General features: G+C 41.6%; 1 protein-coding gene across 1 annotated transcript in view; it reads right to left on the bottom strand.

Annotated features, from left to right (window-relative positions):
- The window catches only part of PSME4 (proteasome activator subunit 4), a 230265-nt gene that overhangs the window by 66832 nt on the left and 136724 nt on the right, over positions 1-26709 (bottom strand). Inside the window, exons 25-36 of the mRNA XM_045009566.1 lie at positions 24267-24329; positions 23996-24091; positions 23160-23291; positions 21968-22177; positions 21036-21172; positions 13037-13090; positions 12043-12172; positions 9931-10012; positions 8131-8284; positions 6328-6397; positions 3675-3800; positions 1850-2002 (exon numbers count right to left, since the gene is read on the bottom strand). Of these exons, the coding sequence (XP_044865501.1) occupies positions 1850-2002; positions 3675-3800; positions 6328-6397; positions 8131-8284; positions 9931-10012; positions 12043-12172; positions 13037-13090; positions 21036-21172; positions 21968-22177; positions 23160-23291; positions 23996-24091; positions 24267-24329 (1407 nt within the window). The remainder of the gene's footprint in view (positions 1-1849; positions 2003-3674; positions 3801-6327; positions 6398-8130; positions 8285-9930; positions 10013-12042; positions 12173-13036; positions 13091-21035; positions 21173-21967; positions 22178-23159; positions 23292-23995; positions 24092-24266; positions 24330-26709) is intronic.

Raw genomic sequence — 26709 nt, 5'->3', positions numbered from 1 at the left:
CAGCTGGGGAAAAGTTTTTCAGCAAACAGAGTCTGTCCTTTGACACCTTTAGCCTAGTGGTTAGGGCCAGGACTGACCTTAGAGTGGGCAACTGCTCAGGGTGCCATGGTAGAGTGGCTGTTAAGAGAGTGTCACATTAACAGCTCCCTGCCACTCTGATCCTCACAGCCGCAGCCCACGGTCCACCTCCAGCCTCGCTCTGCCCCCAACCCGTGCACAACCTGCACCTCCAATCTGGCCTGCCTCCAGCCCAGCTCCTCCCCCAGCTTTGGTCTGCCCTCATCCCCCGTTCAGCCTGCACTCCTGCTTTGCCCTCATCCCTGGCTCTGCCTGCACCTCCACTCCATGTCCTCGCCCCACTCCCAGCTCTGCCTCCAGCCCTGGTCCACCCCCATCCCCCGCTCCACTCCCAGGTTCGCTTCCAGCCCCAGTCCACCTGCACCTCCACTCCACCTGCAGCCGAGCTCCATCCCTCACCCAGCTCCACTCCCCTGCCTCACTAAGGGTGCAATTTAGGTAACGCAGGCCCTGATCAGGGCACTTGGCTGGGATGTGGAAGACCCAGGTCTGAACCCCTAAATCTGGAGCACGACTGGAACAAAGATCTGCCCCCTCAATGCCCCCACCTTACCTGAGCATCCTAACAACCAGACTATGGGACTGTTGTTCTTAATCTCTCCCGTTGAAGTTGTTCCACTTTGTAGAAACACTTAAATATTCACTGGGAAGAGAGAGAGCAACTCGATAGCCTGATGATTAAGGCACTCACCTAGGAGGTAGGAGTTGTGGATTTAATTCCCTCCTCTGAATCAGGCACAAAGATTTGAATCCGCATCTACAAACTGTAACAGCTTCAACAATAGAGAATAAAAGCAACACACCTATAGCTTGGTTATTAGGATGCTCATCTGAGACATTTGTGGAATCTGAGTTCAAATCCCTGCTCCAGAGTGGATTCAAACCTGGATCTCCCACATCCCAGGCAGTGCCCAAACCACTGGGCCATAGGTTATAAAGGAACACCACCTGACCCATCAAGTTTGCAGGCCCAAAATGGACTTTTCCAAATTCTGAATTATTTTCAGAACCAAACTGAATATTTTCCCTGCATTTTTCCACTTTCTGGCTGAACTGAAAAATCACCCAGCTCTATTCAGCACATTATTTTTCTTTGACATTTTAAAATGCTGTTTACTCTGAAAAGTGAAACTGGTACCTCCTAATTCATGTTTGCTCTGTGTATCCAGAGTTATTTCTGTTCATTTTAACAAATAAATCAGTGCTTATTTTAGCATTACTGAACCAACACAGCTAAGATTGAGCGACCTGGATTTTATTCTACCTTGCACATCAATGGCAATGTCTAAAGCTATGTATGAATGTATATATTTATGGAAAAGTTCCAGGCTATGGTTTTGTGCAAGTGTCAATGAGTATAATCAGCAAACTATGTAGTTGCTTAGGCATAAATGATGTACTTAATCTGGCCTGCAGAATCTTCATTACTGCTGATGAAGCATTATATGGAAAGAACACATTGACTTTCAGACCTCGGACTGAGTTTACAGGGCTGGAAGTTACAAAAAATATATTTTTTTCTTGCATACTGAGCACATTTAAATATGGAAATCACTGAGACCCAATTAACTTGGGATTCCACAATACTATGTGAAGAGAGTCACTTTTCAGAGTAGAAATGCATTTTTAAGATAGCACGTGAAAGTTAGTTTTTAAGTAATATGCTCAAAGACATTCAACCTGGTCATTCAGTTGATGAGCACATGCTGATTAAACAACTGGAACCGATTCCTTTACTTTTGCAGATCACTTAAAAATGTTACGTACACACCTTTTCAAATGTCCAATGTTTAGAGCCTCTTATCAGGCCAGCTATAATTTCAGCTACACATCGTTGGGTACTTTCATGAGAGTCTGCTACCAGATGTTCCAAGTGAGGCTTCAGAACTGGCAAGAAGGCATCATCAAAGTTTCTGAATATGCCCTGTTAAACAAGATTACACTTAAAAATGTTTCACTTAAAATATTTTTAACCTTTAACATTGCATACAATTTATATTAATATTCCCAGGCTAATAAGAGCACCAGCTTGTATTGCTACTGTCACTGAAAAACTAGTAGTGTTAATTCTGTATGGAATATTCCTTTTCCTATTTATTGTCCCAAACACCTCGGAATTTGGACCCATCTACTGCTATAGCAGATACAATATACAAATATGGATAGTACACATACATGATGAATCATTTTGAGTTGTACAAGTTTTTAATTATTTAACCAAATTTATATATATTAACATAGTGTTATTTAGTCATAGAAACATAGAACATCAGGGTTGGAAGGGATCTCATGAGGTCATCTAGTCCAACCCCCTGTTCAAAGCAGGACCAATCCCCAACTAAATCATCCCAGCCAGGGCTTTGTCAAGCCTGACCTTAAAAACCTCTAAGGAAGGAGATTCCACCACCTCCCTAGGTAACCTATTCCAGTGCTTCACCCATCCTCCTAGTGAAAAAGTTTTTCCTAATATCCAACCTAAACCTCCCCCACTGCAACTTGAGACCATTACACTTCTTGTTCTGTCATCTGCTACCACTGAGAACAGTCTAGATCCATCCTTTTTGGAACCCTCTTCAGGTAGTTGAAAGCCGTTATCAAATCCCCCCTTATTCTTCTCTTCTGTAAACTAAACAATCCCAGTTCCCTCAGCCTCTCCTCATAAGTCATGTGCTCCAGTCCCCTAATCATTTTTGTTACCTTCCGCTGGACTCTTCCCAATTTTTCCGCATCCTTTTTGTAGTGTGGGGCCCAAAACTGGACGCAGTACTCCAGATGAGGCCTCACCAATGCTGAAGAGAGGGGAATGATCACGTCCCTCAATCTGCTGGCAATGCCCCTACTTATACAGCCCAAAATGCTGTTAGCCTTCTTGGCAACAAGGGCCCACTGTTGACTCATATCCAGCTTCTTGTCCACTGTAACCCCTAGGTTCTTTTCTGCAGAATTGCTGCCTAGCCATTTGGTCGCTAGTCTGTAGCAGTGCATGGGATTCTTCCTAAGTGCAGGACTCTGCACTTGTTCTCGTTGAACCTCATCAGGTTTCTTTTGGCCCAGTCCTCTAATTTGTCTAGGTCCCTCTGTATCTTATCCCTACCCTCCAGCATATCTACCACTCCTTCCAGTTTAGTGTCATCTGCAAACTTGCTGAGAGTGCAGTCCACGCCATCCTCCAGATCATTAATGAAGATATTGAACATTACTGGCCCCAGGACTGACCCTTGGGGCACTCCGCTTGATACTCGCTGCCAACTAGACATGGAGCCATTGATCTTAACAATATTTTCTCCATAAGAGACATAGGAGATTGAGAAACAAATTTAAAGTTTAAGTATATAGTTAGGTAATGTTTCTCATATGTTCAAAATAGAATTATCCCCAAGTGTATATGCCCTCTCTATATCACCACTATTGGAGAAAAATATATTTGGAGAAATCAGAAGACAGTATAATGAGGTTGGTCGTAGTGGTGCTTAGGGCATACCTTCTCTCAACATTTAATATCAGTGATTACCTGGGTCACTGAATGCAATGCTTTTCACACTGATTTGATAATTATCTATAAAAGGGAAGTAACTTATCCATAAAAATCTAGTTACCTTGAAAAGGCAAAATCTGCGAGGATTAAATTTGTCTTTTCCTTTTCTGTCTTCTAGAGATAGAAACTTTATTAACTGCTCAACAAATTTTGGATCGGAAAAGTGATCATATATGATTTGTTCTGCCTGTAAAAGAAAACAGTGATAAGACTTAGTTTAAATTCAAGGTGCTTAACTATCACAATGATAAGAGTCTCATTTGGGAGGAAAAAATCTTTCCAAGTCTTAATTCTTTTTTTTTTTTTTTTTAAACTTTTGCCAAATCAGGAATCCAAATCATGCATGCGGTCTCCATTTTCCCCAAACAAGCATTAGGTCAACATCTTAGTGCCAAGAGGCTTTTACTCCTATAGTGATGTTGGGCCATCTTTCCTTCCACTAACATAATGCCTTCAAAGCGGCCATTTCCAATGGCACTGACTATGGTGCACCAGCTCTGTACTCATGACCACTCTCCTGATCACTTCAAAATCTTTATCATCATTTCATGAATCACTTATTAGAGAAACTATTGAGGCACTGACACGGTCACATTTTTAAGCAAAATGTATCCCAACTAATCTGAAAATTGGGTCCCCTGTATAGCAATTTTCCATAGTATTTTTTAAAATTTATTTTGGTTTCACACATTCAGTAATTTCTCATTTTTATTCTTTCCCCTCAAAGAAGCTCCAATTCAGTAAGGCACTTGAGAATACCCTTACCTTTAAGTCAGTGGGATTACTCACATGTTTAAAAGGGTGTCCACATATTGCATACACCTGGAAGTCAAATTCTATATTCCTATTTTATATGTCTCTACAAATCCAGACTATGCCTGACTGGAAAGGATTAAAACATCTCAGAAATACTTTGTTTCATAATGCATATACTGCTGTGAACCCACTACATAATTCTAGGTGCACCTACTTTTTTTTTTCTTTTTTTAATAATAGGCACCAACACCATCAGTAATTCAATCAAGTCTTTGCATTCCAAGGAAACTCCACCAGTCCACACCCACACCAGCAAATACATCAAACACTACAATGTGGCAGAGGCATCAAAGGCAACTGATTGACTTTTAGATTATCTGATCTTTGCTCGACATCAGGAGGAGATCGACTATCAGAACTAGCAGACTGGAAGAATCAAGATGATGGTACTGCAAGGCAGCTCTAGGACTCACTAACCTTTCTCAGAAGAGGAAGATTAGACTTGGCGCAACAGCTGCAAAAATATATATTTGGTTACATGAATTAAAAACAAATTGTAAGGCTTATTTAGCATGATAATGATAGACTAAGAAACTTTAGTTTCAGATAAAAGTAATGATTGTGAAAGGGCTGGTCTGATAGTGTCTGAGGCAGAAATCCTGTTTATCCACAGAACGGGAGTAACAGGCCTTCCCACACCATGTTGCCATTATGCATCAAATCTGTTCTGGAAGAGCCACCTTAGGGTAGAAAGTTCAGTGTCCATACTCACCTCCTTGCCGACACTACCAACTATAATCAGCAAAATTGGTAATTAGTAAGGCTGTCAAACGATTACAAATATTAATCACAATTAATTGCGAGATTAAAATAAATCGTGATTAATTGCAGTTTTAATTTCACTATTAATAACAGAATATCACGTAAATATGGGGGAAGCATGTTTGTGTATGAGAGACTGTGTGTGTGTGTGTGTTGGGTGAACATGTGAGACAGAGAGAGAGAGAGAGAGAGAGAGAGAGAGAGTATGCGTGTGTTGGGGGAGTGTGTAGGTGGGTGAAAGACAAACTGTGTGTGAGAGAGACAGTGCGTGTGTGTTGAGGGATTCTGTGAGACACAGTTTGTGTGTGTTGGGGGAAGTGAGTGTGTTCCGCACACTGTCTCTTTAAGCAGAGCACTCCCCAGCCTGAACCCTTGTTCAGACAGCAGCAGCTGCCAGCAGCTCCCACTCCTGACCCAGAGGCTCCCTGTCACCCCACCCCAGCTTAGCAGAGACCAGGTACACGGGCAGGAAGATAGGGACACCCCAACATCACCCTTCCCCACTCTGCACAGCAGACAGGCGGCTCCTGGTGCCAAGCACCGTGGGGTGGGGAATAAGAACAGTGGCAGCTGCAGAGCAGAGCACAGAAGTGGGGGGAGGAGAGGCACCCTGCTCCAGAGGCGCCCCGGTGCTCTGGGCAGTGGCCCAGCCTGCCCACCCCTAAGACTAGCAGCAGCAGCCAGGCTCCCTGTGTTCCCCAGCCCCAGATCAGCAGCAAACGGGTACACAGGGACACCCAGATACCACCCACCCCTCTGCTCTGTGCAGCAGGCAGGTTCCCTGTCTGGAGCAGCTTGGCCAGTGGCAGCTCCATGGGGGAAGGAAGGAGGAGGTGGGAGCAGCAGTGGAGTAGGACGGCAGGAGGAGAGGGCAGGCAGCAGCGCCCCCCTGAGCATGGCACCCTGGTGTGTGATTAACAAATTAATTTGTTTTGAGTTAATTGCATGCGTTAGCCATGATTAATTGACAGCCCTAGTAATTAGCCATTCAATGTGGCCATCAACTTATTTCAAATATTATCTTGATGATTGTTCAGTGCTCTGATGACTTAAAAGTCACAAATAATCTGTGCCAGTCTTGAAACAGAACAATCCAGACGTTCAAAAGAGCTTAAAAAAAATCCTAGCATGCTTACCTCTAACAACTCCTCTCTCCTCCTCCCAAGCTTTGGCTGTTGCTCAGCTGAAGCATAAACTACCATATTTCTAAATATTAGAGGAAATATATATTAGCATACTTCCCAAATAAATGAAAGAACAAAAAACAATTACGTTAATTCTCTACATTTTATATACTGATATCAAATTAAATTTGTGGACTCGAACACCAAAATCTAAAGCAAATTTCTTATTTCTTGCCACCACTATTTGGGGTTGGTGACGCTTATAGCCTTCTTCCAAAACACATGATTGTACACCAGGCTGTTGTGCAGACTGATCTCTTTGACATCTGCTGATATCCAGCGTCTTTGGTCTCCCCTTTGGGCATCTTCCATCCACACTCACTGCGAGAGCCATCTTACTGACATAACACTCTGGTCTCTGTTGGATATGCCTATACCAATGTATAATAGTCTTCCTAAACTTGTCTTCAGTTGGAGCAACCCACATTAAGCCCTCTTACAACCTCGTTCTGTTCCCTATCATGAAGTGTCCAACCACTGGATCATCCTGACATCTTCATTTTCATGGTGAAGAGCATACGGATTTCTTTTCTTGTGACTGGATAACTCTCTCTTCTGTAGATTAAGATGGGTCAAATACAGTTTTATACACTTTAACAGCATCTTTTTGTCACAGAGAACTGGAGTCAGCTCCCACCATTTGCACCATACAGCTTTAGTGTAATGCTGGGCATCACTCGAGGGTACTATCGTCAACAACAAGTAATCCTAGGTATTTAAATTGTTTCACTCTTCTAATCTCTCTGACTGCGTTCTCCTCTATGGTGAGTCCTTCTCCCTCAGTCTTACTGACATTGGTGCTAAGCCCTGCCTGCTCAAAACTATGCTGTCACTGTTCAAAACTGGCTTGCCAGGTCTCACAATCTTCCACACATATTACCAAGTCATCAGCAAACATCATATTTCAAGCTGGTTCCAACTTTGTATATTCTCATCACATCCATAACAACTGCAAATAAAAAGGGGCTCAATGCTGACGCTCAGTGTAGGCCACTGTTTACTGGAAATTCTCTACGGTAGCCCAATTTAGTTTTGACTACAGTAATCACTCCTTCATACATATCCTGGTTTAAGTGGACATATCTTTCTGGCACACCTCAGTCACAAACTTTAATCAGATGAATGTATGCCTGCTTCAAGTCCACAAAGATCATACCCAGTTGCTGTCTCTTTTCTCTGAACTTCTCCATGAGGATTCATAGAGCAAATATGTCACTAATTGTGTCCTTCCCAGCATGAATCCATACTGACCCTTTCACATTTCAACCATTCCATGCACACGCTTTTCAGTAATCTTCTATACTTTCATACCATGTGACATGAGCTTAATTTGATGACAATCAAACACTTCTCAAACCTAATGTTAAAAAAGGGCATTACTGGGGCAAATTTAGACCCCCAATATTTTTGTGATGATTGACTGTAAAACAAGCTTTTACAAAATCCAAGACTAAGAGATGCAATTCCAACAGAAATAGTTAAACAAAAAATATTCCCCACAATGTTTGCAGCACACAAAAAGCTCATATCACAATTGGCTGGAAACTGATTTGCAATAAACATGGAAATGGAGACTATTTTCATTGTACACGCCTGGAGAAGTGCAAAAAAAAATTCAGTTTTAATTATAGTTAAGAAAATTAAAAATATTATTTTTAATCTAACAGTGTCCCTTTAACTTCAACGGTATTAGTCAAACTTTCTGTTTTTCTTATACAATTTTGCCCACAATGCACATAATTTAATAGTACTCACTGAGGCCAGGTATAGTATCCCCAGTGTGTTTTCTCCACAAAACAACATGACTCCCAAGCTTGTTTAGTCTTTGGTAAACTTTCACTATCGAAATGCAGCCACTGGTTATCAGGTCTGTCACCAGCCTGAATGCTGGAAGGCTTGGGGACTCCACCTATTTTTAAAGATGAAATAATGTTATATCAGATTTGCTCACAAGCCCATACTTGTTAAAATACCCTCACGGTTATAATTTACTGTCAGCTTTTTCATGAGAGAGCCATTTCAAGAGTCTGTGTGTCACTTGTAGAAATTCCTCCAGATGAAATTTTCCACAGAAGTTTAACAACAATATCTTTGTACAAATAGGACCTGCTACACTAGAGTTTTTAGTTCTGTTCTAACTAGAGCTAACTGATTGGAAATGAAGTGGAGTTGGCTAACACAACTGTAAATGCAAATATAGACACTTCATGGCTAGGAACAAGTGTTGTCCTGGATAGGGTTGCTACCTCCGAGGTACAAAAACAACAGGACATCCGGGATGATCCTGAGCCCATAAAACTGAACAGCTGGTAGTGCATACTGAGTACCCTTGCAGATTGCCCAGAACTTATACATAAAAAAAAATAAAATAATCGATTATCCTTCAAAAACATGTACAGTAGCAACCTCAGACATGGAGCACATACTTGTGCTTACAATCATATCAGTTAACTAGAGTCACAACACAACCAAGAAGTCTAGTCTAGACAGGACCAATATCTGTAAAATTTGTTTGGGTGTTTAGTTCAAAAGACAAACATATTTTCTTTCAAATACTTTTTTGAATGCTGCTCATCCTCCAGCAGTTCTGCTTACATTTATCTTCCAGCTTCCAGTTCATTTTCTATATCTCGTTTTTGGGAAGGTTTTGGTCACAGGTGGTGCAATACAGAAAGGGATAAGCACGTAGTTTGAAGTAGAGAATCAAGTTGTTAGCACATCAATTTTTTAAACAAAGAAAATTTGTTACAAAGATACTATTAAATCACAAGATTTACAACTTTAACTAACCCCTACTAATATTAAGAAGAGATTTGATTTTTCCTTCATGTGTGGTGTACTATGAAGCACCACTGAGAGAAGTCAAAACAGCACACTGAAATCCTGTAGTAAAAATGACTTAAACAACACTCGAGCCTGTGAAGTTTTGTTTAAGGTACAGGTGAAGTTTTCTGCCTGTTCCTATTTGTAATGCATGCACAAAAAGGGAAAGAACTTCCTGAACTCAGGTTTAAAATGTTTAAAATAACTTAATGTTGGGTTCATAGGACCCATGGAACCAAGAAAAGTAATCTGTCCCACGGACAAATACAGAAATAATATAAAAAGAATGTTATTTAATATTTGTTTATACACAGTGTTCATCATAATCTGGATGATAAAAGGAGTAAGGAATGAACAGAAAGCAGAGGCACCTAATGGCATACGCAAGTCTGATCTTATTCTCATTCAAGTTAATTGCAAGGCTCCCACTGTCTTCAAAGGGAGAAGGATCAGGCCCTGTGTCTATATATAAAATGTGTACACATACACACACACGACCCTCCCTACAACCAGCTGAATAAACTACAAGTACACATCTACTTGTTAGATGTGAATACATTTTGTTTTAAAGGCAAGTGAAAAATGTTTTAGTTAGGTTACCCATTTTGTTTATACCATAATAAGAGAGAACATGTGTTTTCTATTGGTAAGGTAGGTGAGAAAATATATTTCCTGAAAGCTTCAGGATAAATTTAGGTATTTAGGATCTGAAATCTCTTATTAAATACTTACTGACTTCATAAGGGCAGATGGACACCTTTTTGTGGGTTCTCTTCAACTGCTTGAGGATGCCAGCAACAGCTGAGATAGCCATCTAAAAAGGAGAATGAGGATTAATTCATCCATTTCACATTTTCAGTGCAAGGATTTGTCTAGTCATTCACATCATAGTCATAAGAACATAAGAACGGCCGTACTGGGTCAGACTAAAGGTCCATCTAACCCAGTATTCTGTCTACCGACAGTGGCCAATGCCAGGTGCCCCAGAGGGAGTGAACCTAACACGCAATGATCAAGTGATCTCTCTCCTGCCATCCATCTCCATCCTCTGACAAACAGAGGCTAGGGACACCATTCCTTACCCATCCTGGCTAATAGCCATTTATGGACTTAACCACCATGAATTTATCCAGTTCTCTTTTAAATGCTGTTATAGGCCTAGCCTTCACAACCTCCTCAGGTAAGGAGTTCCACAAGTTGACTGTGCGCTGGGTGAAGAAGAACTTCCTTTTATTTGTTTTAAACCTGCTGCCTATTAATTTCATTTGGTGACCCCTAGTTCTTGTATTATGGGAATAAGTAAATAACTTCCTTATCCACTTTCTCCACATCACTCATGTGATATCCCCCCTTAGTCGCCTCTATTCCAAGCTGAAGAGTCCTAGCCTCTTTAATCTTTCCTCATATGGGACCCTCTCCAAACCCCTAATCATTTTAGTTGCCCTTTTCTGAACCTTTTCTAGTGCCAGTATATCTTTTTTGAGATGAGGAGACCACATCTGTACGCAGTATTTGAGATGTGGGCGTACCATTGATTTATATAAGGGCAATAATATATTCTCAGTCTTATTCTCTATCCCCTTTTTAATGATTCCTAACATCCTGTTTGCTTTTTTGACCGCCTCTGCACACTTTTGACCGCCTCTGCACACTAATCCTCATCCTCCCAAGTGCATGGTGAATAGCACTCTCTTTAAAGTCAGTCAACATCATCATGTGGCACTTAGTCACACCAGCAGATGAAATTACTTCCTCCACAGCCATCTCAGCCCCCTCATCACAGAGAACACAAGACCTAAATTCCCTCTAAGCTGCACAGCCGCACAGCAGCCCATTAAGCGCCGCGCAGGCGCTCAGGGCTGCAGCGGGGAGAGATACCTCTCCCTCAGCTCCCGGACCTGTCGCGATGGGGAGAGGCGCCCCTCTCCCAGCCCCAACCCAGTCCAACCCCGGAGCTGCCATGGCGGCGAGAGGAGAGGAGGGACACTCTCCCCCAGCCCCAGAGCTGCCGAGGCCGGGGGAGATGCACCTATCCCGCAGCCCCAGCCCTGGAGCTGTCCCAGAGGGGAGAGGCGCCTCTCCCCTCCCCTCCCCCCCCCCCCAAGCCCAGGTGCTATTGCGGGGAGAGAGAGCTGCGGGGAGTCCTCTCTCCGTACCATAGCTCTGGGGCAGCCTGCACCCCCACCCCAGAGCTCACACCCCCAGCCGGAGCCCTCACTCCCCGCTCCACACCCCAACCCCTTGCCCCAGCCCAGAGACTCCTCCTGCATCTCAACCCCTCATCCCCAGCTGTAGCCCTCACTCCCCCACGCCCCAACCCTCTGCCCCAGCCCTGGGCCCCCTCCCACACTCCGAACCCCTCGGCCCCATCCCTGCCACATGAATTTTGTTATGTGGACCAATATGGAGGTGATGTGTCACATATCATCTCCATACTGGTCCACATAACAAAATTCATTCTGCACATGTGTGGGGAAAAAATTAGAGGGAACACTGCATGAGACTCAGAATTAAACCTCTTCCGCATGGCATGCCATAGCACGAAGCCTGCCATCTATTGTCCTCTTCCCCGCAACCCTCCACAATGCTCAAAGTATTTCCAAGTCTCACCAAAAAGCAGGATGAGCAAAAATGTGTACTATTAATTTTGTTTATTTAAAAGCCCTCAGATCACCTGCCATTGCCATAGGACTCCCAAGATCATATGCAATTTGGGGGATGGACTTTTGTGTGTGTAAACAGGGTCCTGCTCCCTAACTGGAGCCTCTGAATAACAAAAAACAACAAACATTTGATCAGGGATTGGAAAAGCAAGAGAAATTGTAATCAATTTGCCATCTTTACCTTGCGAACCACTATTGCATCGTGGTTGAGACACTGCACAAAGAATCTTATGGCACGGACAGGCAAAACCTTATCATCCCTCAGGAGGAGAGACAGAAAGCCAATGCCTATGTGTTCGAATTTCCAGGGGCTAAAAAACAACATATACAATGAATAGTGGAGTGCTGCATGTAACACTGTTGTCCAAAAAAGGTTATAAAAATATACTTAAAATCAAAAAAACATCTGTTAAGCAGGTCTATCTAACCACCATAAAACTAATGTTCTATTCTACCACCACACTATACGGGCTTCAGTCTTATTAAAAGAAGGCCCCTCTACATCACTTGGGGAGAGAAAATGGGCCTTGAAGTGGGTGCAAACTACATCCACTTAAAGGCTCTTTACACTTGCAGACTGGTGTAAAATTACCTTAATGCAACTGAGAATTAGACCTCACATCTCTTTATTTAGTTGGTAGTATTTTAAAAATAAATTACCTGGTTAACAGTAATTTAAAAGTACTTGAACTTCATTGTCATCTTTATGCTAGACAAATAATTGAACTCAGAAATTGTTAGGAATGGACAGAGATATTGAAAATAACAACTATTAATTACTATAAGGCCACATTCACCTATAATTCAGGCATTGGATGGATGACAGCAATGCAGGATTCCCCATGTTGACCTGACCTGACACTTCCCTGTTCAATTGGGAGAGACAGTTGAACATCCCTACAAATGGCCCTTCTCTGTCCCTATATCCATGCCAACTGATGTTGATTCTTGTCCATTAGAAGTAGGCCAAGGCCAAATGTTTCATGTCAGACAGTGAGATGTCAGACAGTACAACTTTTTGATCACTACTGATCTAATCTGCATTTTAACCAGTTCTGTACGGGTAAGGCTGCATATGTTATTTCCAGTCATCTAAGCTATCTATTTTACTGTGCATTTTTTTAATTCAGAAAAACTAGCACAAAAAAAAAGTTCAGAGAAAGGCAAAAACTTACAGATTTCTTTGATTCACACAATCTAACAGCATGTTGACCAAATTTTCATAGTTTCTGAAAAAACAAAAGTAAAATGAGAACATAGACTTGAAGTATACTGTCAACAACTAGACATCATGGAGAGAAGTGTTTAAAAGAATCTTTATATAAACAAAATAAGGCATTATATTTTCTCTTCATTCTCACAACGGATATAAATAGTACAGACAATGTCTAGTAATTAAATTAACACTACGGATACTGTGTATATGTCATGTTAATTTTTTGAGAAGAATGGATGGAGGGGAGAGAATTGCTGTTGAGTCAAGGGAGGAATATTAGGGTGATTCCTCCACACTGTGTCTTTGTCTAGACTAGGATTTCAAGGTGTGATGTTGGATCATGCTAGTCAGCTAAGTCTAATTAAAACCCTCAAAAACTCGAGTCAAAACATGGCAAGCTATACTTTAGCATATACTAAAAGGGTTGAGTTTAAGTTTTAACTTGCCTTGACTTGACTAGAAGTTTTAGAGTAAGTTAACTAACGTGATCCAACATAGTACAGACGCTCCCCGACTTATGCAAGCGTTCCATTCCAGAACGCCTTGCCTAAGTCAAAATTTGCGTAAGTTGGGAACATATACCCGACAATTACGCCAAAAAAAGAAAGAAAAAAAAGCTCACGGAACTTTTTCCATAAGTGCAGATTTGCGTAAGTTGAGTTTGCATAACCCAGGGAGCGTCTGTACCTTTAAATTTTTGTCCAGATAAGGCCTTAAAAGGCAGCTAGTTTGCCCAGCTGAGTGGCATTTTCTACACTGTGTTTTGGAGGTGTGAAAATCAGGGTACCATTTCCTTAGAATGCACCAGTTGGTCTCTATCTAATTAGATAAAGTTGAATATTTTGATGATATGCAAGTCTCAGTTTTTGACATTACTGACAAGCTCACAAGTTCTGATTCACCTTCACACAGACTAGTAGAAAGCAGGAATAACTCCACTGGGGTAAACAGATTTTCCTGCCTAAACCTGGTATAAGAGAAAAGAATCAGGAGTACAGAGCCTCATTTTTTATGTACTTTATAATCTGCCTGGATACACACTATGCTTTGCCATGCCAATAAAAGGTGCTCTATTTTAGATTCTTCAGTATTGTCTGGCCATTTTGCAAAGTGGCCAGATTCTGGCTGTAAATGGCCTATCGACAATCCCCATGTGAAGGGGAACTTTCTGCGGGTGTGTAAACGCTTGATGATGAGGATCCTTTGCCAGACCCCAGCCCTGGCTTAAAGCCATGCCGGGGAAGGTAGAGGACATAATGGGAGTGGGCTAGTGCCAGATGCCGGACCAATGCACAATCAAGAGTTGTAATCAGCTTCCTACTAGCCACTTTTCCCTTGCACCAGGGAGAAATGAGCTCTACAACTGTTTTCTTCTCTTATGTCCCTTCATTTAACAACTCCTTTTTTTTTTACTTAATAATCTTCTAGTACATTTTAGTGAAAAATTTAAGCCACCTATCTCACCCTTCAGAGTCCTCTGTGCCCAACCAGTTTTGTTCCAGCCTTCCCCTCTCCAACCCAGATAATTTTTCCATACCAAGAAATCAAGTCTTTCTCCCTATCCTCTCAAATCAGGAGAACATTTTGTCTTATCCGTGGATTTCTATTCTAGGGCTCTCCTTGGCAGACAAAAATTGGATATAATACAATCCCCTCCAAGAAAGGGTCAGACTGTATAACGTGGAATGTCCTAGAATGAAAATTCACAGGTAAGGCTGACTTTTCCCTCTCTCAGTTCCCTCCATGTCAGATAATCTTCCCAGTGGGATGTAGAAAACAGTAAGTCATCCCTAGGGGGAAGGGTTCAATTTACCCATGCAAAAATGAAAAGGAACATAACAGTTACTGGGAAACCCTGTTCTGTAACATCCTTCCACGAAATGCTGCCTCAGCAAGGATGAGGATGTTGACTACAGTGTTTGAAAGAATGTGGCTGGAAGGTCCTGTAGTAGCTTTATAGATCTTCTCATAAAATTTGTGTGATCTTTCCAAAAAATCATTGCTTTTTCCACAGAATGAGTGGTACATGGTAATGAGGAGTTTGTACCTCTGGCTCCAAATGCCTCCACTATATAAACCTTTATTCTTATATAGGCTTTGTTCACCTCTAACTTATTAATTTTACTTCCTTAGGATGTTTGGGTTCATCCAGGATAACAATACCACTTCCTATTATATAAGGAAGATTGCTGTTACATTGGAGGTGTGGTTAGTTCACAGAACTACCATGTTTGATATAGCATATAACTGAGACTTCATTGAGAGCACACCAAGCTCCAAAATCCTCTTCGTACCAGGAGGGGGTGAGTAGTCAAAATACTTTCAGGGAGAGGAGAAAGAGACCTACCAACTATGAAGATGAAAGGCAGTTTTATTAGGATTTGTAGCATGCAGCCCAAGATCATGAAAGGAATCTGTGTTTTGACTGAGGACTGGTAAGAATGGTGGTCCTCAGCCATCTGTTACGTGCTGGTGAGGAGAGATTCTCGTGGGTTTCTTTACAGTGCAATATGCCTGAAGTCACTGACTTGTCCACGTGTCCACTAGTCAGGCTATCTTGTAAAAACACCAGAATATCCTTAGCTTTAGCAGACTTTCCTCTGATGCATGTCTCTTGTAACATCAACATCTAAACCTCAAGTGATATACAGACATAATCTGTGAATCTCCTCCAAGATGCTAGGAGGAGGTTTACCACTTTCTCAGAAAGAATGACTGATTTCTTTCCAGGTGATGGGTTAGGCAGCACTGGATTTTGATTCAGTATCAGCCCCCGGGGGGGGGTGTGTGTGTGTGGGGGGTGGTGGTTTGAGAGGAGGTTCTCATTATGTTTAAATTGGGTCTGAGAACCAAGATCTGGGAGTTAATGAGAAGGCAGTTACAATTACTGTGGCCTTGCTCCTTCACAATCTGCTTTATCATCTTTACGATCGGGGCAGAGGGAAGAGCATAAAGGAGGCCATTTAGCCCACTTCTGAGATAAGGGGACCACAACCTACATTTTGGTGTCTCTTTCTCACATAGCACCTCTTGATATTCCAACTGGTCTGGGATGCAAATAGGGCCATCAATAGACTTCCAAACTGGCCTGCAATGCACTGAAAGGCTAACTGATCTAGATGGCATTCCCTGGGTTCTTCATGTGTCCTGGTGAGCTGGCCAACACTGACTTTCCTTCTTGGTTCAGAACTTTGAGTAACAGAGTAGGGGCTTATGTCCAGGACACGAACAAGGCTACTTCTCTAAGTAGTGCTGAACGTTTAGCTTCTTAGCAATTGTACACAAATACCATGTTTCTGAAGAATCATCTGCTGGAAATGGAAGAGTGAGCTTCATGGTCCATAGCATGAGACAGTGCCGGTTCATTTTAATTTACTTTGGGAAAATGATAAATATTATCTCAAGCATCCTTTTTCTGAGTGGTTCACTCCCAGATGAGGGCCCACCCTGAAATGCAACATCCCTCACCCAGATTTCCTCTAAATGGCAAGGGGGAAATATTCCCAGACTCAGGAAACCCAAAAATCAAGAGCAGCTTTTGGAGTTGGATTGTTTTCCAACAAATCGTGGCCTTTTATAGCAAAAGCCTCCTCCTAATGTGCAGGAACCTGCAAGAGCAACAGCTTCAAAGGGAACACTTGCTGAGATGAGGTAGATTGAAGATTCTCTCACTGGAACAATGGAGGGACCAATTCCCTTGTCTAAAGCCTCAGTGACTGCTTTGTCTCTATTCTCTCCAAAGTGCTTATCAACAAAACATGTAGAAGGATAATAGCATTAGCTTGCAATTCCAATCTCTTTGAGTGGAGCTATAGCTGTCTTCCCAACACATATTTGGAAGTTCTGAATGTGCAGCAAACAACAGTCAGGAGAGGCATCAGTCCCATAAAAGCTGCTACAGAAATCTAGTTTAAGGTATATTTTATGTATGGGTTGTTTTGTTTTGTTATTTGGGGTGGGGGTTATCTACCCTCACAATGGCCTCCCAGATGAACACAGAACTGCACAATCAGAGACTGCAGCTAATAGTCCCAGTGTTGACCCTGCTATATCTAAGTTTGGCCTGAGTAATAACCTTATTCTCATCTGTGGGTTTGAAATGCTCCCTCAGCTGGTATGATGATACCCTTTACTTAGGAGGTTGCAGCAGGCTTCATCTTAGGCAGATTAAGTTCTTTTACTTTTTAGTTACAAATCTTGATATGGAATTTCCATTCCACCTTAATCACACCCTCCTAAACAAGGCAAGAACAATTACACAGAACAATTACAAATTGCGATTCAATTTCTACACAAGGGTATTCTGCGCCAAAAAATAAAAAATTCTGTGCACAATACTTTAAAATTCTGCAAGTTTTATTTGTCAAATAAACGTGGAAGCTCCAGCATGGTATTGGGGAGTACAGGCCACTGGCTGCACAGAGGTAGGAGATCACTCTGCAGCTCCTGCCTTGGAACATGGCTCAGCAGTGAGGCTGAACCCAACCGTAGCACAGCGCAAGGACCGAGCCTGCCCCAGAAACACCCCAGGGCCCTGCCCCTCTGTGCCAACTGCACCAGGTATGGGCAGGCAGGTCAGCAAGGCAGGATCCAAGTGTAGAGAGGCTTAGTGTGGGGGGATCCAGATGTGGGTTGAGCGGATTTTGTGAGGGGCAATCTGGGTACAGGAGGTGCTCTGGATGCACAGGGGCTTGTTAGGGGGTTTCTGGGTGCAATGATAATGGGAATATGCAGGGGGGGTCCAGATGAAGGTGGTTGGGGCTCAGCGGTGCAGTTAGATCTCCGTTCATGCACTCTGGGAAGCTTAGCTGGGCAGCTGGAGAGTGGCAGCTGCTGGCCAGGAGCCCATCTCTGATGGAAGAGCCACTGCCAGCAGCAGTACAGAAGGGTGGCATGGTATGGCATTGCCACCCTTACTTCTGCGTTGATGCTGGCAGGGCACTGTCTTCAGAGCTGGGTGCCTGGCCAGCAGCTGCCACTCAGCTGCCGGCCACCCAGCTCTGAAGGCAGCACAGAAGAAAGGTGAGCATGGGGTGAGACCAGATTTCACGGTCCGTGAAGCATTTTTCACGGCTGTGAATTTGGTAGGGCCCTACTCATTGGTATCAAATGTTCGAGGAGCTGCCCACTTTCATGGCAGCTGAGCCCTTGCAGGTAAAACAGCTTGTGGGAAGAGGGATGCTTTGCAGCCTTCTCAACCATCTCAGCATGAACCTTACTTGCACGCTGGCTGGGAACAGGAATTTCTTCCTTTGGATTACAAATGATGTCTCGTATCCCAAGATTCGAGAGGCTCCAGTGAACCTTTCGCGCTTGCTCTGAAAGCTGTGGGAAATGCAACCCTCATTCCTAGGAGAGAGCTGAGGGGAGAGAGGAGCAAGGGGGAGAGGAGTTTGAAAAAAAACTTATCCCCAGTTCCATGCCACTGATTCTGGCCTCATCTCAGTGAAGGGATATTCCATGTGGCCTACTCAACTGTCTCACTGTGGACCTTGCCAACATGCTAGCTGGGAGCTGGGTTCCTGAGATGTTCTGTATCCCATTTCTAAGGGGGAAGGGATGATAGGTGTTGTCCTTCAAACCCTCCTCAGAAAGCAAAAATATATATATATATATATATATATGTTGGGACTAGATTTAACAGTTTTGAGGATAAAAACCTCAAAACCAATGAAGAAACAGAGCATTTATTTTTTTTTTTTTTTTTTTTTTTTTTTTACAAATCCTGTGAAATCTCTGCTACAAAGGGAGTCCTGGAGCCTGCAGTGTGTGATTCTTGGAGGCATCTTCCTGAGGAGAGACCCTTAGCCCAGGTCCTGAGCAAAGATCTGGTCTGCTCCCAGTTGCCGTGGAGACAGGGAACACTCCGGCATTAAGGTTGTCTGACATGGAGGGACTGGGAAATTGTTTCTATTATTCCAACCCCTCCACACCACACTGCCCCCAAGCCTCCACTCTATATGAATTTCCAAACCAGATGTCAACATCATTGCTTTAAATCTGATCCATTCCTTCTCTTCTATTGCAGCAATATTCCCGGGGAAATTCTAAGCCACTGCGCGTGCACATAATTCATGTGGTGCGCATAATTTTTTTTCCCCCCACAGAAAATAACTTCTGCCTGAAAGTTGCTGCAGTTATGCCTTTTGCCCACCAGGGGATGCTGTGGTGCTAGAACAGAGCAGATGCTCCCAGATAAGGAAGAGAGGAGGCTGCCTTCCTGGCAGTGCTCTACCGGTAGGGCCAGCTCAGGAGAAAGGAGATATGGGGGGGGACAGACATAATGGGGCACATGGGGCAGCTGGGGGGTCACAGACTGGGGTTCATAACTGCTAATGGGGGAGGACAGACTGCGGCAGGGGCTGAATGGGAGTGGAGGCACAGAGCCATAGGGGGACGGGGAGGGGCTGCAGGGCCACATGTGGGAAGGAGAGAGGGGGCTGGCTGAGGGGGTGCAGGGCCACAAGGAGGGAGGGGGTGGCTGAGTAGGGGCACAGGGACACATGGGAGAGGGTGCAGGGACACATGGGGATGGGGCTGGCTGAGGGGGTGCAGGACACATGGAGATGGGGTGCAGACACATATGGGGGGTGGCTGAATGGGGATGCAGGGCCACATGGGAATGGGGGGACTGGGTGTCTGAGTGGGGTTGGAGGGACACATGGGGACAGGGGGAAGGGGGTGCAAGGACACATCAGGGTGCACGAACACATGGGGACAGGGGCAGATGTGCCTGACTGAATGGGAGAGGCTAGGGGTCAGCCAGGGTCTGCACGAGGGAGGCTCCCTAACAATCCCTCCCCGCCCCACTCAAAAAACCTGTTCCATACGTCTCACACCCACACCCAACAACCCTCCAGGTTCACTCCCAGGCTCCTTCCCTCTCCTTCAACTCCTCCTTTACTCCTGACTCCCCCAAGCCTTTGCACTGCTTCTGAGAGGGGTGGGAAATACGGTTCTGTATTGTAGTTTAAATTAATTATTCAAAGTTCTGCATTAATATGCCTAGTAAGGCATCTATTTGTCAAAAAAAACATTTTCTGAATCTTTTTTGTTGTCTGTACTGTTACAGACATACTTGCTGACAAGTATTTTGAAATAAATTACCAAAGTAATTGAAACCGATGTGATTGATTATATTGTATTATTTTGATATGCAGAATTTTAAAAATATTATGTGCAAATTTTTTTATTTTTTGGCGCAGAATTCCCCCAGAAGTAAGCAATATTCCCTTATTACTGCGTTGTCTCATACTCAGGCACACTGCTCTTCTGTTTCAGCTTCACTGTTGCTGTTATTGGTGAGCACCCTCTTGAAGACCTCACGGAAGGGGTACATCAGCACAAACAAAGTGACTGAAAACAAAGCAGTCAAATGCACAAAGTAAAGCAATTGAAAAAAAATGTTTTCATTGGTCTGAAGTATTGTTATCTTAATAAGTACTTGTAACTATAACTGATACAAAATATTGAGATGAAGTGCCATTTTGTGAACACACTACCGGAAAGTGCTGAGGCACTATGGTGATGAGAATGTGGAATATTCCATTCTATATAGGTTCTCATACAAGTCAATGATGTCCCTTCCAATACAGTTAGGGATTACTGAAAGACAGCTGCAATAAGAAATTAAAAAGATGCAATAATGGAAAGAAAAATGGTTGGAGTTCAGTGTCGCTTTTAGGCTAACGTATCAAAAAAAAGGTTATGAAGAAGAGATTACTTTTAAACAGCTTCATTTTTGCTAGAGAAAACCTTACACACAGATGTCACAAATAATTATTAGCCTCAAAACTCAGAAGCAAAATAGCACATCCTCTTGGAATATTACATTTAATGTACAATTTTAGATGAAATTTACATCATCGCTCATGAACTGTATATGTTTATCGACTAAAAACTATTATGCACTACAACTTCTGTAGTTACTGAAATCTACATAGACCAATCTAACTTACTGCAAGGCCTCAGCATTCTTTTCTTTCTGTCGTTGAATTCCTAACTGAATCTCTTCTGAACTAAGCATCATCCCGCTGGCGCTTGGGTTTTTTGCTTTTTGCATTAGAATGGCTATCTCAACACATTTCTCTGGAACCTGTTGAGAGAGAAGGGAAACATCTCTAACTGAATAGCAGCCAAAGAATGTTAGTCATCCTTTTGGAAAAGGAGACTCCCACAGAGGCAGTCAAATGAAGTGTGCATACCGTCCCTTCCACATAGATATGAATAAGCCTCCCTTTATATTTTCCAAATTCCCTAGAGAGTTACTCCTTTGTTATTTGACAGGAATCACTGCTCCCAGTAGTCTTGTTATGATGAGATGGAGGAAAATTAAGTAGAGCTAGATAGAGCTATGATTACATGCTTATATTTTAAGGCATGGAGTAAACCATGCATAAATTCTGATTTTATGGTTAAACAAAAATGCTAAAATATTTATGGCAATGGTTTCCGTCCCCATATTTCATTTATTAAGTAAATTTAAGTGTAAGTGTTGTTAGACTAACAACAGAACAGATACAACACAAGTACTGACAGTGCAAGCTTCCCCACACTGTCCTACAAGTGCACAGTAACCTTGATTAGGAGAGACCACACCTAACAAGAGCTAAAAGATCAGTAATTTTTCATTCCCATTGCACAACTCTAAAAATTGAAAAAAAGTGTCAAATTCTAATAATCAAACTGAAATCTATAATATTCCAGTCTTCAATATATTTGTCTATATTCTTGCATACTGGAAATCAGAATGAAATCAATATATCAGTATTAGTAGTCAAAGCTAAACCAAAACATGTAAAATTTATTAAATGACTGACTTATTTGATCAAATACAAGTCAAACAGCCTCCAAATGTGATATTGGCTTTTAAGTGATTTTTTTTGCTTACTGAAAAGTCCAATCCAATTGTCTCATACTGTCTGTGGATCTTTTCTGCTAGGTCATCAAAGAGTCTCACTATAGATGGCTTTTCCAGAGACATAGCTTTGCTAAGTCCAGAGGAAACAATTGCTGGCCAAGTCTGTACAATACAGTCCCAATCATGAAGATTTGCCAGGCATACTCCACTGTGGTTTCCAAGAAGACAATACAAGGCACCCTAGAGTAAACAAGAGTTGTAATACTAAAAGTTACATAAAGCAGTCTTTCATATAGAAGAAAAATTAGTTGCTCTATAGTTTACCGATTATTATTAAATTGTAACACGAACTGAGATTGAACCATCCAGTTTATCACTAATATATACAAGATATTCCCAATAATTCTTGACATATTAAATATTTGTTTTAGTAGTGTGTGCAAGTAGTACAGACTAAATGGATTCCTCTTTCATAGAATGGTTGTGAGGGAACTATTTCCAAAGAACACATTTCAATAACCACAATGAATAAACAAGAACCTGGCCTTTCTACAAACCTTTTTATGGTAGTTTAAATTACAAACTTGTGTTTCTTAGGGTTGTCTACACTGCCCTGCAATTCGAACTATGGGTGGTGTGAACAGAAGTGTGCAAAGTGTTGCGCTGTAACTCCGTTGTGTGGACATTGCAGGCACACAAAAAAAAAAGGTTCCTAGTTTGCATTAATGTAATCCTCTTCATACAGGATTACACTAATGTTGCGCACTGCTATTCACACCTCTGTAGGCTGAATTGTGGAGCAGTGCCTCAGCATAACATTTTCTGCTGATCAGCTCTTTTTCCTTCCTTCCTCGCTTGGCTAGGGTTGCTAAAAAACTACTGAACTAAGAACAGTTCGCTGAGATTTTATTGCTTTGTACTGTTTTTTTGTTTTAATTGGGAAATAACAGTGAACAGCTATTAGCAGAAAGCATTCATAATTCCTGAGGTCCTGATGAAATGGAGTATATTCATGAAGGTGGGGGTATGGTATAAAAATATTTTTATGGGCACTTTTTTGGGATGACTGCCTAAGTCACTTTAGGGTTAGCTATTCACAAGTAATTCAACCATCTCAAAGTCATGCTAATAAAATCTTTACACCATACCACATGTATTTTAACCATAAAATTTTTACACACAAACTGAAGACAGATCTGAAATTAAGTAACTGAGATAGTACTTTAAACTGCTGCTGAGTAACATCGTGTCGGTCTGGCCGCAAAAACTCCAAAACCAAAGGAATGATATCTCTGCAACAAAAGTTGTATGTTCCCAGTGCTGTGAAGAATGCTTGCTGAGCTTTATTTCTGACCTGTAGAAAGACAAGCACATCTTCAAGTACACAAAAGGATATACAAAGCAATGATATCCCAGTTCTCTTCAATTACTAATGTGCAGGTCTTATGAAGGTGAGTCAGTGCACAGAAATCTATCCTGTTTTATTTTAAAAGATTAGCAGCAGTGGACACGGAGGCTCAACTATTCTCACGATTTCTCCAAATTAGGATTTAAGCACACAGGGGGTATGGTGTGGAGTAGCTAGTCTTGCCATGGCCCATGATGCATCTGTTCTGTGAATTGAAGACTTTAGTTTCCACAACTGTCAATCTGGCACGTTTTCGAAACACTTAATACAAATGAGATTAAAATTTAATAAATAACTCAAAAGATTCTATGGGCCCAATTCTGGTTTTGGATGAGTGTGTGCGGATGCTACTGACTTTAGCAAGTCTTTAATTCATTGGACAAAACTCACTTTTGCAAATTTCAAAAGTCAGTCAAATTTTGGGCCTAACCAGGATTGGAATTTCCTAACCTGGAAAGAATTATGTGAGTAATTAAATGTTTCATACATTACTGAAGTCTGAAATAAAAAACAGATACTGTGACACTGAATTCTACCAAGGAATTAAAAGTGATATTATGTTACATTTCACTGCAAATATCAAGTTGAAAATAAGCTCAGTAAATGAAACGCATGGCTGCATTAATTTAGCATAGAAGACATATTCTTACCTGACCATAGGAACTTGTAGACAAACACAGAAGATCCCTGATCATGTCTTGGTGTATATTTTTATATTCACAGCCTTCAACAGTTAGAGTTCTCAGCTAAAGGAAGCAGAAAAACCCCAATTAGAGACAGGCTTTATTTGCAATTTTACAAATCTAAGAGAGGAAATTTATTGCAGAGACTGAGAATGCTTTTAGTTAAATAAGATGTTACAGACTGACATTTACTAGTATAGTAGTGAGTAAAAATTGGCAATATAGAAATGTACACTACCTCATGCTGCAACATGACTCTGTCAATGAGCAAGGCTCTAATATGCTGCTTCTTTCCTTGAAGCTGCAAGGAAAAAATCAGAGTAATTTGATTCAAATCTCAACACTGACTTCAGCAATGTAAATATGAACTCTCGCCTCTTACATTTTCGATACACAGTATATATTATCAGCAGGTTCTACAGTGAGATATTCTGACTGTTGGGCTTCTGTTATACAAAGGATTTTTTAAAAAAACTTCTGGCACAGTCACAACTGGTGTCAGTGGATATTGATCCATGTCATGTGATGGAGTGAAAGTGTAACCCTGACCCATGTCATATATCTGGAGATAAGAAACAATGACCAGTCTCTTGCATGTCACTTGTTTATTACAGAGTGTTAATCATGGCATGAATTTGCTTAGATATTTGTACAACTGCCCTCAACTTTCTTAAGAAAATAGAAATTGCTATATTGAATCAGACCAGTGACTATCTAGTCTAGTGTTTGGTCTCTGACAATGGCCAGCAAGGTATGCTTTAGAAGGTAGAAGAGAGACTGCATATCCATCTACCTCAATTACCAGTTCATAATGAAAGATTTTTCTCTAACCCCTCAGCAATTTGAAGCTGGCTTATGCCTCAATACGTAAAAGTTTATATCTCGTGCCCAGCTGAATTTAGCATGTGCCCTTCATAACTAACTTTAGTCAAAGAAATCTGGCATTTGTTTATGGTCAATTTAAGATTATCTTCTTTGGTATGCTACAGAACATTGCTTGCTCTCATTGCGGTGTTGATTATTTTTGCCCAACATCAACTGATAATCAAGTTCTGCCACACCATCCACATCTTCAAAGATTTGGGACATGAGGCTTGGTGACGAGGCAATCCCAAAGGAAACTCAAACTTAAACAGATCTACTAAAAATGGAACTTAAAAGGTGAACAATTTTGCACTTCTTATTAAGTCAGACCTGCCAAAACCCTTGGCTTGCATGCAAAATTGATAATACCCTTGCATTTTGAAGTTTCAACATCACCTCTTCAACCATTCTCATGGGCTGGTGCTTGCATTTGGTGACACAAGCTTTCTGGGGCATATGGGATAAAAATCAATGGTGTTCTATCTGTAAGGTATCCCAGTACATAAAACATCTTGGTTAGTAAACGATTTTGTTCGGTAAACATCTTATATACCCATTTGATGACAACATTTACGGATTGTTCTTCAACACAAGTCCACATAGTATTTCCTGTTGCACTATTTCAAACTCTATGGAGGAGATCTGCTCTTACACAGATACACCAGTTTTGTTTTGCCATTGGGGGGGGTCAGATTGTGCTCACCATATTAAACAGTTTTTAATTTTAACATTAAGCAGTCACCAAACTTTTGGTATTTGTGGCAGTGTTTATGATGCACTCAGTGCAAGAATCTATTTTGAAATTCATGGTTTATTTATTGCCAGTACCACAAACCAATCTGTTGCAGAACCTTGCTTTATAACTTTACTAAGAAACCTAAAGAAATTTGGACTTGATACACTTTTATACTAGGGCTCCTTTACAAGACTTTGAAATAGTAAGAAGGCCTTGCAATAGGACTAAGATATATGTATTCTCACATTAATGCCCCTTTACATTGCCAGCATATATAAAGAGACATTAGTGCCAAGGAGAATCATGCCCTTTGTTTCTGCATCAGAGCTATGTTTATGAATGAAATTTGCTTTTGTAATTCCTTACAACTTATTCTGGTAATGACCTCTTCTGGAAAATAGTTGCGTTTACTGAATATATGACATAGAGCCCCATGTAAAGGGCACCTTTGCATAGTGTTGTGACTGTCTCCTCATTTAAGTGCAAAAATCTGGTTTCTGTCATTTGCTAGAGCAAGAATGTGAAAGTTTCAGAAAATCTCTAGTGAAAATATGGCTTTAGTATCTTAGATGGAACTTCTGATCAATCTAATATCAAGAGGTTAATAGTGTTGCTGCCATTTTGTTATAAACAAAACCCATGTGGAAGATGGGAGACTGTCTATATATAGGCATTTACTGCATCCTTATCTTCCAGTCCAATAGGCAGGATTATGAAGCATTTTTATTTCATTATGCCCTTTCAGAGGCTAAAAAAGTACTCTATTGTTTAGCAAACTTCTTCCCTTTTGTATCTAACGGAGTTTGAAACTAACACAACTCTTGTTTACATCCTTGTTTATGTATCAGAATAGGAGATCTGTTAGTCTTTAAGGTGCCACAGGACTCATTGTTGCTTTTTACAGATCCAGACTAACACGGCTACCCCTCTGATACGTGAAAGTTAAGTGTTACTTAAAATTCCATCCAGGACATACCACACGATCCATTGTCTATAGCCAAGCTCTAAGATACAACTCCATTTGCTCCAATCCCTCAGACAGAGACAAACACCTACGAGGTCTCTATCAAGCATCCTTAAA

The sequence above is a fragment of the Mauremys mutica genome, chromosome 3, assembly GCF_020497125.1.
Source record: "Mauremys mutica isolate MM-2020 ecotype Southern chromosome 3, ASM2049712v1, whole genome shotgun sequence".
In the NCBI taxonomy this organism is placed as follows: Eukaryota; Metazoa; Chordata; order Testudines; family Geoemydidae; genus Mauremys; species Mauremys mutica.
The sequence above is the reverse complement of the archived record's forward strand: the minus strand, read 5'-3'. Positions and strand labels throughout refer to the sequence as shown.